Source organism: Pagrus pagrus, assembly GCF_965226575.1.
Source record: "Pagrus pagrus genome assembly, chromosome: 5".
NCBI classification, from domain to species: domain Eukaryota; kingdom Metazoa; phylum Chordata; class Actinopteri; order Spariformes; family Sparidae; genus Pagrus; species Pagrus pagrus.
The window spans coordinates 30,997,236-31,010,569 of NC_140189.1; the positions used below are offsets into that span (position 1 = coordinate 30,997,236).

The 13,334-nt window shown below is 38.7% G+C and overlaps 1 protein-coding gene across 6 annotated transcripts in view; it reads right to left on the reverse strand.

The window, feature by feature from the left end:
* The window catches only part of enox2 (ecto-NOX disulfide-thiol exchanger 2), a 192,214-nt gene that overhangs the window by 147,114 nt on the left and 31,766 nt on the right, over positions 1 to 13,334 (reverse strand). For 4 of the 6 annotated variants that reach the window (XM_084352685.1, XM_084352688.1, XM_084352686.1 and 1 more), the window contains one exon: positions 2,285 to 2,379. The exons of 1 other annotated variant lie outside the window; for it this stretch is intronic. In XM_084352685.1, coding sequence (XP_084208811.1) covers positions 2,285 to 2,318 — 34 coding nt within the window. In that variant the 5' untranslated portion in view covers positions 2,319 to 2,379. The remainder of the gene's footprint in view (positions 1 to 2,284; positions 2,380 to 13,334) is intronic. One more of the 6 variants, XM_084352684.1, reaches the window with a different exon arrangement.

A 13,334-nucleotide genomic window follows, 5' to 3' on the forward strand; every position in this document is an offset into this window, starting at 1 on the left:
ATGTTGACCATCCTCACCACTTCAGATTAGTGTGTTGGCATGCTAACATTACCTAATTAGCACAAAACAAGACGCACAACTGAGACTGATGGTAGTGTCATTAGTTTTACAGGTTTTTGGTCATAAACTAAAGTATTCTACACAAAGTTTTTGACATGATGATGATGGTGCTGGATGAAAAGTGAGGGAACCACAGAAGTTATTACAATTCATCCTGAGGGGGACATGAATGCCTGTACCAAATCTCATGGCAATCCATGCGATAGTTGTCAAGACATTTCACTCGAAACCACAAATGTCAAGCTAATGGTGGCACTAGAGGAAAAGTCAGGCAGTCACTAAAGTCACAAGGATTTATCATCTGGGAACCATGAATTTCTGTCTATTTTGCAGTCAGTAATCCCCTTGCTCCTCGTCAGCACACTTGCACAACTCTGTTCTGCTTGTCAAGGCAGCTCTCTTTCCCTTTGTCTTTTCATCAAGCGGTTTTCTTTGCTTGACATGTTTGGTAGTATAAGCCCTCACTGGGAGCGCTGGAATTGGTAGCTTACCCTGTTCTGCAGAAGGATCCTGCTCTCTTTTAGTTCACAAGCAGACCACAACATTTCTTTTCTCTTTTACTGCATGAGCAGTGGGACAAGAGACCTGGGTTACTGACCAAACACTCTATAACAGTGATTACTGTTGGAATATAGAGCTATATAACCCTAGGGAAGAAAATAACGCTTACAGCAGCTTTGAGTATTTCAGTCTGGAGCAGCGTGATGGACCAACCAACCCTTTCGACAGAACGGCTTCACCATCCTTATAGCATACTGCTAGCATGGCTAAACACATTAATGAATCATGAATGAATGAACGCACGACCACCTGGATGATTTTGTTTCTTGATCCATAATTTGCATCTATTAATAAAACCTGAGCAATCAAAGAACAAACTTTTAATTGTTGAGCTTGGCACTGAAGTCTGCGGCGGTTCACACTGGTTGAAGTCAACTACAGCTGCCTCTCTGGTTTCTAATTTCTGTCTAGACTTTGAACTATAGAAAGATGCCTTTTTGAAAAGGCAATGGCTAGATTGCCAATGATCATGATGTAATCGTGATGTAAGTAATGCTGCTTGGCACAAAAAATCCTTTGGGGTGAATAAAGTTTTATCTTATCTTATCTAATGCAAACTTGAAGTAAGTGTGAGCAGCCTAAATATCTCAAACTGTTCAAAATGAGTGTGGAGTTTTTCATTTGCTGAGTAAACAAAGGTATTTCAACGATGAAAATATGTCCGGCTTTATGCTAAAGAAACTGTTTTTTGGCACAGCAGCAAATTACCAAGTGCCTTTAGTATTTTTAATAGCATAACACGACTTAGGCATCCAGTTTGAGAGCAGTAAAATGGTGCAATCATACACCAATAACTCTTTACCACGTGTTTTCTGACAGTTTCACAGAGGTGCTAACAAGATATACTGTGCCAGAACCCCTGTTAATGTACTGTCTTCTCAGGTGTGGCTTTCCTGATGTGGGTGTGCTGAAAATATTGTCTGACTGCTTGCAAGTTTACAAATCTTGATGTCGACAACACATTTACACAAGCACCCTTGGTGGTGTAAGTCCCTTTGGATAAAGAAAGTATCTTTCAAATAATGAGGTTCACAAATAAAATGAGCCGTCATGTGACGTTTGTGACAGCATCTATATTTGTGATTCAGTCTTGTGATTCACATGTGAGCATTACTGAGATTAACACTTTGAATCAGAAGCCTTAACACTAATAACTGAGAGGATGCAGCAGATTCTGATGTCTGCATAAAAATAAACCAAACTGAACATGGCAAAAATAAACACGATTAAAGGTCTACTTTGTAAGACAGTTGTTTTTTTAGTTTTATTCCCAAGTCGTCAAATACTGATGCTTTGGGTTTCCCAACTTGTCAAATACTGAGGCTGTGGGATGGCGGCCAACCCAACCTACAATCCCGAAGCGCCAGATAAATGCAGTGGAGTGGAAGTAATAAACTAGCAGAAAATGGAAATACTCAAGTTAAGCACCTCAAAACTGTACTTAGGTATAATTCTTGAGTAAGGAGGATTTGGTTAAATTCCACCAAATATTGTTAATCTTTCTCCTTGTTTACTAATCACCTGTCTCCTTGTTGATAAAAGAATATCTGTCAGTCGCTATCACTGACTATGTTGTGTGTAAAGCAAAGATATGACCAACAAATCCTTTTTTGTATTTGGAAACCTCTGTATTTGTTAGATTGAAGGCACTCAGGCCTCTTACCTGTGACTCGGCTTGACCTGTATTCTGTGTACATCCTAGAGATGCAGCATCATCGTGCGTGATCTCAGCCTCTCTGGTCTTGTAGCAAATCTGTTCTGGAAAACAGAAATCAGCGATAATTAAGTGATCAGTCGCTGTTTGTTCTGCTCATAGAGATGCCACAGAAGAGTCTCTTACGCCACAACTCTGCAGCCCGACATTCGCATTCTGTAGTCCTTCAAGGACGCTGACTGAGAGTGGTTGAGAAGGGCCATAATAAAAAGGGCTTTGTCTTGAATGGAGAGAAAAGACAAACAGAGGAGAATGTAATTCATCCGCTTCTGCAAGAGGCACGACCTCCCGGCTTTGTGGAGCAGAAGCTCATTGGAGCCAGAGAGGGCTCTGAGGCGCGGGAGGGTCCCATTGACTGCACTATTAACAGTCAAACTGGGGGGATCAGCATGGAAGAAATACAAAACGCAGCCAGAAGGATGCACAGAGAATTCTGTAATGCATTTCATTCCACCGAGAGGGACCCTGAGGGTGCCGTGATGACCAGAGTAATTGGCTTTCTCCAGCTATGATAATCTGCATCAGTCATGCCATGCCAACACACTCTCAGGCCACTGAGAAGGTCACAGTGATCCCCAAACCTCGCTCGTCTCTGCTGACAGCCGCCTATGAATTCCTATTGAGAGATGGCACAGGCAGGACATTCTGAATTCGAGGGATTTTACATTCAGTTCAGGGACTTGGCTAAGTGTGCTTCTTAGTCAACGTTTTTAGCATCAATGCCTTTGCTTTTGGAACTGAAGTTACTTTACCTAAAAACAGCCAACACATAAATCATATATAATACAATAGGCGTTGACAAATTGACAATTAAAAAGTCTGAAAAATTGATTGTTTAAGTCAATTATTGAGGACAAATGCCAAACATGGACTCACAGACTGCTGTTTGAACAAACTCTGGGAAATGGTGAATGGCATTTTTAATTAGGACTTGAATAATGAAAGTAATTGATGCCCAATACAATGCATATCAGATTAAAAAACACACACGCACACATACTATACATGTCACATTTAGTGGAACCCATCTGTCATCACATCTCAGAGCTTTGGCAGGATTTCAGTGCATCACTTCTGTTATTCCCTTTCTTACATGTCAGACAGTGTTATCACTTATCAGCGCTAGACATGTATGTAGGTACGTTTCGACACATATTGTATACAGGCACTACAACATCATGGCACACACAATAACACCTTCATGGCATCTTTGAAAGCTACTATCCATGCACATCTCTGCAAACTGCTCTTTTCAAACCAACACAATAGACGAGCCGCTCACAGCGCACACTAAGTACTGAACAGCAAGACCTTGACCTCAGTTGTAGATCATTTTTCTACGAACAAACATGTTTCCTTGACTGTATCACGCTGCTGTTACAGTATATATCTCTAACACCGTGTCCAAACTGAATGCAGTGTGAGCGAGCCCAGACGACAAAATATGTTTTATTGCGTTGTTTTCTATTTGAATGTCCTGACTGGCCATGAATGACGCAGCACTGCTCGAGTTGAAAGCGGTGCATTACTGACAAGGAACGGTGGATTCATTGAAATGAGGAGTTTTCTTCACGATAGCTCCCAATTTCATGCAAAAAACCTAAATAAGGAGGCAGCTGGCTGGAGGAAGATCACCAGGGAGCTGGAAGTTTCTGATAAGAAAATGATAATAACCTACTTCCTGTTGGCTTAATATAGAGTTGGGATCGATCCACTTAAACAACAGTACCGGATGCCAATACCGACGTGATTCACTTATCAGATATCATAGTGGCATTTCCGATCCACGTACAATCCAGAGTCCATCTATGTCTAATTGGCTGATAATTTCCCATTGCGTGTTTTAAATTTCCTTATTACTTTTGAACTGATGTATAGAAATCTACTCACAAGTAGTTAATTATTAAAACATTAAAGGAGTTGCCATAGCAATTTATTCCTCAACAACTGTTTGCATATGAAGCCTACTTAACCTTCAGTTCGAACAAACTGTTTGGGAATATATTTATATTTAATGCATTGTTTATTTTTCTTTATTAGAAGACTTGGACCGGAACTGAAAAAAGTAGAAAGGTGCATCAATAATTGTAAGTAATTTTTGGTGAAGAAACATCTAAATATCACAATATAAACCATTCTGCTGTTATTTTAGCTTATAAAACTCCAAATGAGGAAGTACTCACCCTTGTTTTAATTGAGTGGTTACATCTTTGGTCTTAATTTGAGAGCATGGCTGATACTGTAGGGGACGTATGGTATGGTTTGTTTACATGACATAAGACAAGTGTATATTTAACAGATTCAGTGTGAACAGAAAATATGTTACAAGATGCAATGTGATAGTCAAAACTCACTTGCTGTAGATATTCAAGATATTCAACCTCAACAAGCAATCATTTCCTATAGAACATATCTTAAAATTTTAATCTGGGAATGAGCATTTTGCAGATGTATACAGAAGAAATGTTTTGCCACTATACAATCTGGGTGGTACTGTGTTTGTTTCCTCCAAAAAGAAGTTATGCAAGTAGTAGTCAAGTATGAGGACATAATTCTTAAGACGCATGGCCGAACAATCTAACATGCTCTTGATATACTGCAGCCTGCTGCTTCCTTATTGCTGGCAGTCTAGGTACAGTTAACGTCAAAGTAAAACATTGAATAAATTAGTTAAATTAATTGTCTCAGTTCACAATTTTTTTCATTTTTGATTAGCTGCCAAGTTTCAAGAGGGTGGGTTTAACATAATATGAGCCTGTCAGAGGAAAGGCGCCAAAGAATGAGTGCAGAGATGTTGATGTATGAGAGAGAAAAGCTGCAGATGAAAGCAAGATGTAACTTTGGGTGGAGACCATGATGGACAATGAATGATTAACCAGATCCCTCATGTATTTTGGCGAGTGCAACAACCGCAAAGAGCAAGTTTGCAGGCCTTAAAGTAAGTAACCTGAGTGTTGGATAAACCCAAAAATGATTAATACCAGTCCATCAACAAATGTTAAAAAACACAGTCACACTGATTAACTCAAGAACTTGCAACTCTATCAGCATTACGTTAGCTTTCAGATTATCATACTTCTGCAACACATTTGAAGTCTGTTAAAACTCTGGATCAAATACACACGACCTTCCTGGGCCCCGCAAGCAAAAGCAACCCTGTTGTTCTGCTGCTACACAGCAACAAAACTGCTTACAGTTAGTGTGTTGTTATGGTGAATAGAAACAATAGAAGAGAACAGAAGTAGTGCTGCCAAAGTTCTTCCAAAGTTTCCCTCGTTCTGTCCGTAGTATAATCAAATTCATTAGAAAGGTGTCCTTATCAACACTGCTGACCTCCTAATACAATTCAGTGGAGACAGTCTGATAACATTAGATTAACACTGAGAACACAGGGGATGTTTAGGAGTGAGTACACAGTTGGTTCCTTTTTGCCACATGGTTTCAATGCAGACTGGAATTTAAAAAGAAAAATGTTTGGGGAATGAAGAAAATAACATGATTAAAACACTGCCTTATGTTCAGATTGAGGCTCTTGAGGTATGAATATTTTCAAAAAGGGTTTTATATGATTTTTGAAAAATGACAAAACATCACTATTGCATAACTAGACCCCCTTTTCAACACATAATGGTCTGCAACCTTTGTTGTCCACATAATGGCTTGTTAGGAAAATGTAAACATCAAAAACAACTGAGAGAGCACCGACCCATGATTTTGCATGTCACTAATCAAATAAATAGAGAGCTGGTTCTTAACCAACAAAGCCAAAAAACAAAACAAAACTGGGTACTGGGAAGATGTCAATTTAATTCAATTCTGATTCACAGGCCTATGGTGCGATTATAAAGCGATTGATTATTGCTCACACTCAGCCATCTTCACCAAAACTCAAGAAGGTAAACTCGCCGCACACGTCTACATCCATTAAGTTTCAATAGGGGTGGGCAGTGTGCCGTTTTCATAACCGTCATCGAGGTTACGTTCTGCCATGACATGGATTTAGCGATCAGGATGGATCGTTGCAAGCTCAGGATGGACTGCTACCAAATTCAAACTTGGAACCTGCAAGCTTTGCCATTTTCTGTCTATTAAAGCACGCTGGAGCAATGTTGACGTATTTAGTACTCAGTGACAGTCAAGAGAAACTGTGTGAATGTTAAGCCCCATTTGAAGCTGGTTAAAATACCTGAGTAGTGGTTGAGTTATCTGGTTTTGTAACATCTCTATTGAACTTAATACTGAAAAGCAGTTCGTCTGGCTCTGTTGTTGCTGTTACACAAAAGCTTCTTTTGCTGTGTCTTTTCAGAGAGATGAACATTGCACTGTAAAGGTTAGTTTTAGCAATGCCAAGGATCTTTTCATAGTTAGCTTACATAAAACACATAACAACATGCAATACAGTATGTTTTCAGAAAGGCAATATCATGTCTTTAATTTCAAATGTAAATATACTTGACAGAAAAGCCCAGTGGTATACTGACTATTGTACTTTGATAAATATTCTTTGGGTTTCTACAAAATTAATGCTGTTGAGATGCAGAATCCTACTTGCTGTCTTACTATGAGAACGAATCACATTAATTAACCAACATTATCTGGCAGGCCACTCCTCCCAAAACACATACCTCGAGTGAAGCCAATAAACACACCCTTTCTTATCTTTAATATTTCTTAAGATATGTTCCATTATACTCCCAATACAGTAAAAGGAGATAAAATCATATTTGAGTGGAGTTCCCCTTTTATTTTTGTAATCCTATAATACGTCACCACAAAAAATAAACCTGGTTTACGTCTGTATGTTACACCATCTAACTGGTTCAGCTGTAGAATGTACAGTCTGGTCTTAGGAAATGGTAACAATAATGTCAAATATCGGGTTGTGAGATTCAGATTATTGAGTTTTGCACATCATTTTTCAGATTTAGAGATATTTTTCCTCCAACCCCACTGCACAGTGGTTTACTTGTAAATATAAAGACCAGAATGACAAACTATGTTCTGCCCTTGCACTGACAGGCATTTGCACCCAAGGATGGTGTTACACTGAGAGCCAGAGAAGCAGCTAAAAATGTGAGCAGACTATTCACCACAGTAATAGCAACCACTAGTAAGAAATCGTAAAATTGGGAAAATGCAAACACTCCCACTGTGAGGACGGAAAATTAAGCTACTTATTCACCATCAGAATAGCATTAACCTTGACTTCAGAAGAATAATGACAGTTATTTTAATTTGGGGAAAATGAAATAATGGAGAGGGGAGCGAAGAAAACCAGTTTTTTAAGTCCCTTTGTGGGCACACCAACAAATGGCATTCATCACTCTTAAGGCACCCACGTTCCCCATCTTATTTGTTATTACCAACATTTTTCATTTCTACACATTTTGCTCTAAAATACTCATCTACAGTGAGGGAAAAGCTCGAGTGGCTAACTAGAGGAAATGTGAGCACTAATGATTATGAATGAAGCAGAGAAGCTTCACACTGGCTTTTGAAATCAGTCTAAAGAAAAAAAAACAGCAATGTGCAAGCTTCAGAGGAAGAACAAAAGGTGGAGAGTTTTATGCAGAGACACTTGCTAAGACCACAGACATTATTAAAATGAAAAATAAGATTTTGTTTGTGGCAGATGCAACTTGGTACACACAGTCATTAAGATAGCTAGAACAGCATGAGTTGCTTAAAATGACATAAGGGTTGGTGACTGGCGGGGTCTAATTTCTCCTTAGTCCATTGTAGGCACATTTTTTATCACTGACTGTTCACGTTTAACTGGAAAATAAATACAGTAAATGGGCAATAATGTCACTTTTACTGCTTCAAAATGCTTTTAGATGTTTCCTGTGCATCTCCTCCTACAGATATTCATCATCCAGACAATGGTTTTAGTCTTGTGTAATGTATTTCCATGTGTATTTTAACACACGGTCCAGTGCATTAGTCATCTTGACGACCGCACGAGGCCAGACACTGTGCCTAGCAGGGATTACAGGAACCCCTCAGTGAGGAGAGGATTATCAGAGTCAACCGGCCCCTATAGTGATGGAGAAGGTAGATAGCCCATAATAGCCGCGATAGCTCCATTCATCTTTTGTCTCGACAGCAGGGAAACAGCAGCACAAACCAAATCGCCCTCTGCAACAATTTGCAGTGTTGGATTAATCGTAGGAAGTTTACAAGAACTGATCGGTGCTTCACAAGCAGCTCTCCTGTACCTTTTCTTTTCTGTAGCCGTCCCTCAGCCGGCGTGCTTATCTCTGTGATGAAGTACCTCATCTCCCACACAGGGGCAACAAAAAGACGGCCTGGAGGCTTTTACATTTGTCTGGAAATCATATAAATATGTCCACAACATCAAGTAGGGTAAAAAGCACAACCTGACTACTACACTTTATAATGGGCATCTACTCCTGTGAAACTGTGATATTTTTTCAGTGGAAAATCCATTTTTGCCACTTGGACAAATATCATTGAACTTGTTTTTGCATTTTGACTGTGGGAAACCAGCACTGCCTACCAATGAGAGCCCAACCGATACTCATTATTTGGGGCTGATGTCGATACTAATGTTTGAGTGTAAGAGCTCCAGATATTGATATATCAGTCGATAACCACACATTTCTTGCAATTATTCCTCAAATGTGGTTGTCAAACACTTGTGCCGAAGATATGTGGCAAAGGAAGGATATTTTACTGTTTAACAAAAAACTCAACTGCCGAAAATGACACCAGTGCACTAGTTTCTTTATTTTAATCTCTTTAAAAAAAAATTAGGTTCTATATCAACACATATTGGACAACATAATAAACGATACTGATATATCTGTCATGGGCCAATATCGGCTCATAATATCCGCTAAGCAAATAAATACATCTGGCTGTGCTACATTTTTACTACCAAAATGGATTATCATCCACACTGTTACCCATTCAACTAAATTTGTACTTCCAAAAATATAAAATCGAAATTCACTGTTTTCTTTCCTTAGAGCATCTCTTGAGCATCCAGCATCAAGTCTACTGCTGTAAATCTTTGATCTCAGTAAAGTAAGCTGGTGCGAGCACTGTTAAGTATCTTGCCACGTTATAACTTTATATTTCTAGTTGACAGCAAGTGCGAAGTACACCTAGAGTTTTAGTTTTAAATGAGTGATTATAATATTATATTATATACATATATACTATGATATTGAAATGATATTATTAAGATATTACAGCTCGCAGCTCATATTGCGAACACCAGCAAAGAGCTCTGTTTCATCGTTATTTAATGTTGTTGTGTATAACTCACTGGGAACAAAAAAGGGGTTAAAAATAATAAAATGACCGTTTTGACTCAGTGCTTTGTATCCTATAGGGTGTTTCTGTGGTCTAAATAGATATATATAAACCCCATGACTGCTGCATACATGCATAATTTTTTTCTGTTACTTAAAACACTATCCTCCGAGAGAAACTGCACAAGGATCTCTAGTCTTTACTCTCCAACTATTTACTGTACCTACTCATTCAAGGATGTAAACAGAAATATAAAACTATCAGATTATCACTGTGTTTGTTGTATTTCTGAAGCCTTGAGGCGAAGCTTTTAAAACTAATTTTCATTTTTGTTTTTTTTGCACTGAGAGGTCATAAACTCGTTCCAATAGAGAACATAAAACATATTCGTATCAAGCACCAGCCAAGGTAAACATATTATACCTACAATGACACAGGCTTTGCAAAATATTAATGTAAGTGTTGCAGTTCTACATCACAAACGTAATCCTGAAGCTTTTCAATTCTATTACCAAGTGAACAAGTAAAGTTTACATAAAGGTTTCCAATGGATGATATTGGTTGAAGTATATTACCTTTAAACAAACTGTATAACCAGTTATTATGTGTTTTACATGTATTTAACCTAATTATCAACGGATCCTTGGCATTGCTTAAACTAATTATTACAGTGCAATGTTCATCTTTCTGAAAACTGCTAATCTCAGTCATCCTTCTGACAGTCACAATTAGAAAAACTACACACACTTCACAATATAATCATTTTCACGATGCACACCATAAAAAATGACACATAGTGTATGCTAAAAATACATCTCTTCCCACACCATCACAAACGTGCAATCATGTGGTTCAGTATTTGTTTGTTAATGAGCCCCCACTGACATGTTGAAGAGATGACAGTCTGTCAAGCTTTCCTACACACTGGGAAACAAACATGCTGCAGAGATGGGCAGCATCACGATGCCGCAATATGTGAGGCCAAGATGCAAAAACAGTCATAAATAAATTTAAAAAACAAATACAGAGAAAACAGTAAAGCAGTCATCGGTGCCCCGTGGGTGTATTTCTCCAAGATGGTGGTCGTAGATCTTTCTCTGTCATAAACGTTCAAATCATTTTATTCAGATAGTGAACTGATCCAGAAACAGTTTATGCACACAATTTTAAAAAACATTCACTCCATTCAGCAATGAGTGATAAAAACAGGGCAACAGAATAAGTATGTGTGCTATAAATCATCCGTGTGGCATTTCTACCAACTGATGATTTGCTTGTGTAGTCGTGTGGATGTTACATTACAGATTTAACTTTAATCTCATGAAAAATGTTGCAACATTCAACAGATTTACAGTACTGTGGAAGTGAAAGACAGCCAGAGGGCAAAAGAGAGGGCAACTAGAGGACAGAGAGGAAAGTGGAAGTGTCCACTGTTCTCCACCACACAGCGATCAAAGAGGAACTGGTTACAAGTGGGCTGCGTCTCCCATCGTTTAGACATGGCCCAGGCTGAACACTCTGATGTTGAGCAGAAAAACAGCTTTCTACAATGTTAACAGACATAGCCAGAGGACCGACAGCACTATTTTCTATCACCCAAAGACAGGGAACAAGCCTCTAAGTGTGAGGGATGCAACAAAATGTGTTACTCAAATAAAAACATCCACATCCTCAAATAAGAAATGAAATTGCATCTTTGGTATACGGAAAAGGTTGACACAAGGCCTGCAGCTTTGGTGTAATGATATTTTTAAGAGTTACACAACACTTACTGTGCATACAAGTTTGTGAAGCCGTTCTGTGGCCTCATGGTGAATAAAGGGTCATCACCACTGTCCTCAAGTAATTTTCATTTTAGCCATGCAACAAAAAATATACTATTAGAAGTGCAACTTATTTAATTTCTCAATCAATCATGTGGTCTATAAAACGGTGAAAAACGGGTGAAGGTGAACAACCAGCAGTCCAACATACAGAGGGAAGAAAGAGATCTAGATTGGCAGTCAGACCCCTCTAATTCAAGTCTACTGGTCTCTGAATCAAAAGGTATGAAAACCAAAGACGTAGTTTGATGATGTCCTGAAGAAGTATTGGATCATTGGAGGAGGTGTTGTCGTTATTGTTAAACAACCACCGCTGCCAATGAAAATCTGTCTGACCTGACTCCAGTAGAAATTTTCATGGTCAAGGTAACGTGTGAAAGTTAAATTCACATTTCATTTAGTCATGTTGGCCGACTTCCTTCCTCACGTTCTGATGTATCACCTGGTGTTTCCCCTGAAGTTATTACAACGAGCAACCAGATAAAATACACCGCTACCTTGAGTAAAATTATAGATTTCTCTGGGTTTGAACATTGTTTGAAACATTTGTGATAAGTACGAAACTCAACAAAATATATAGCAAAGGTCTGGTTGTTTTTAGACATTTTAATGCATGCAGTAAATGTTACATACTAGATATCAGAGCAGCCTCTTTCCTCTTAAAATATTTTTTTTTCTTATGTGGCATAAAGGGACTTGAACTCAATTTTGTTTTACAACCCTGGTGTCATAAAAACAAAACTGAGTTCCTTTGTTGTAACCTTTAACCTTTATAACTTTCATGTAAGACAGAGAAAAGAAGCAAACTCTCACTTTCAAATGTTTACAATTTGCCTAACAACCGACTGAAATAATTAATGGGTTATTAAAATAGTTGCAGATTAATTTCAAGTTGATCAACCAATCGTTAAATTGAACTCTAAATATGATATTATGTTCCAACAGCAACGCTGAACCATTAGTGTACTGATGTTGATAGACCCTCTGGAGTCTCTTTTAGAGAAGAGCACAAAGTGAAGAAAACCATTCTACATGCAACAGAACACAGGCAATAAAGAAACTAATGAACCTAGCCCAGACGATTTAAAAAAATATTAAACAAAGTCCTGGTCTCTGAGCCGCAAAACTAACTGACAGCCGTGGTGCTGGTTATGGGAAACAACCTCACTGAGTGAACCGTTTCATGAAGGGCAGTCTTGGGAGAGGCTTTCGCTCCGTAAATTACGAGTGGGCAGGGAGCCAGTGTGTGTTGTTTAACAGCCGTAGACACGTGCAGACTTCGCATTCACGGCCAATGAGGAGGTTGGGGAAATCATTTTCTCCCTCTCTCGCTCACAGACACAGAGAGCTGCAGCCCAGGATATCATGTGCTGGTGCCAAAACAACCAAAAACTGAATTTCTCTTTCAAAAAATGAGGGAAAATAAGCAGGATTTAATATCTTCTAGGCAGAGGCAGGGACCAGCGTTTAGGTGGCCAAAATATTACTGTATGTATTATTTTCCCTCTGAGAAAAATCTAAAAGAGGAAAAAAAAATCATGTGCGTGCTGTTACTTTATTATGGTAATTAGGCAAAGTATGACAAAGAGGGAACTTCATGAGAATATTAAGAGTAAATTACTTATTATGCACATGGCAATAAAAAGGAACAATGCTGTGCTGTTTTTAAGGTCTCTGTAATTATCTTCAGTCTGCATCCTGTTACAATTGTGGCCTTTAAACGAGGCAATATCCTCCAAAGTCTGGTTATACTGGGCAACAGTCTTGATTTAAACACATGGTCCATTCCTAGTTTAAATATGGGCAACTGGGTGAATGTGTAGCAGGGTATTCCTGGAAAAGAGCAGAGGTGTTGAGTCAACCAGCCCTTGGTAAATAAAGGTTGAAAAAGCAGT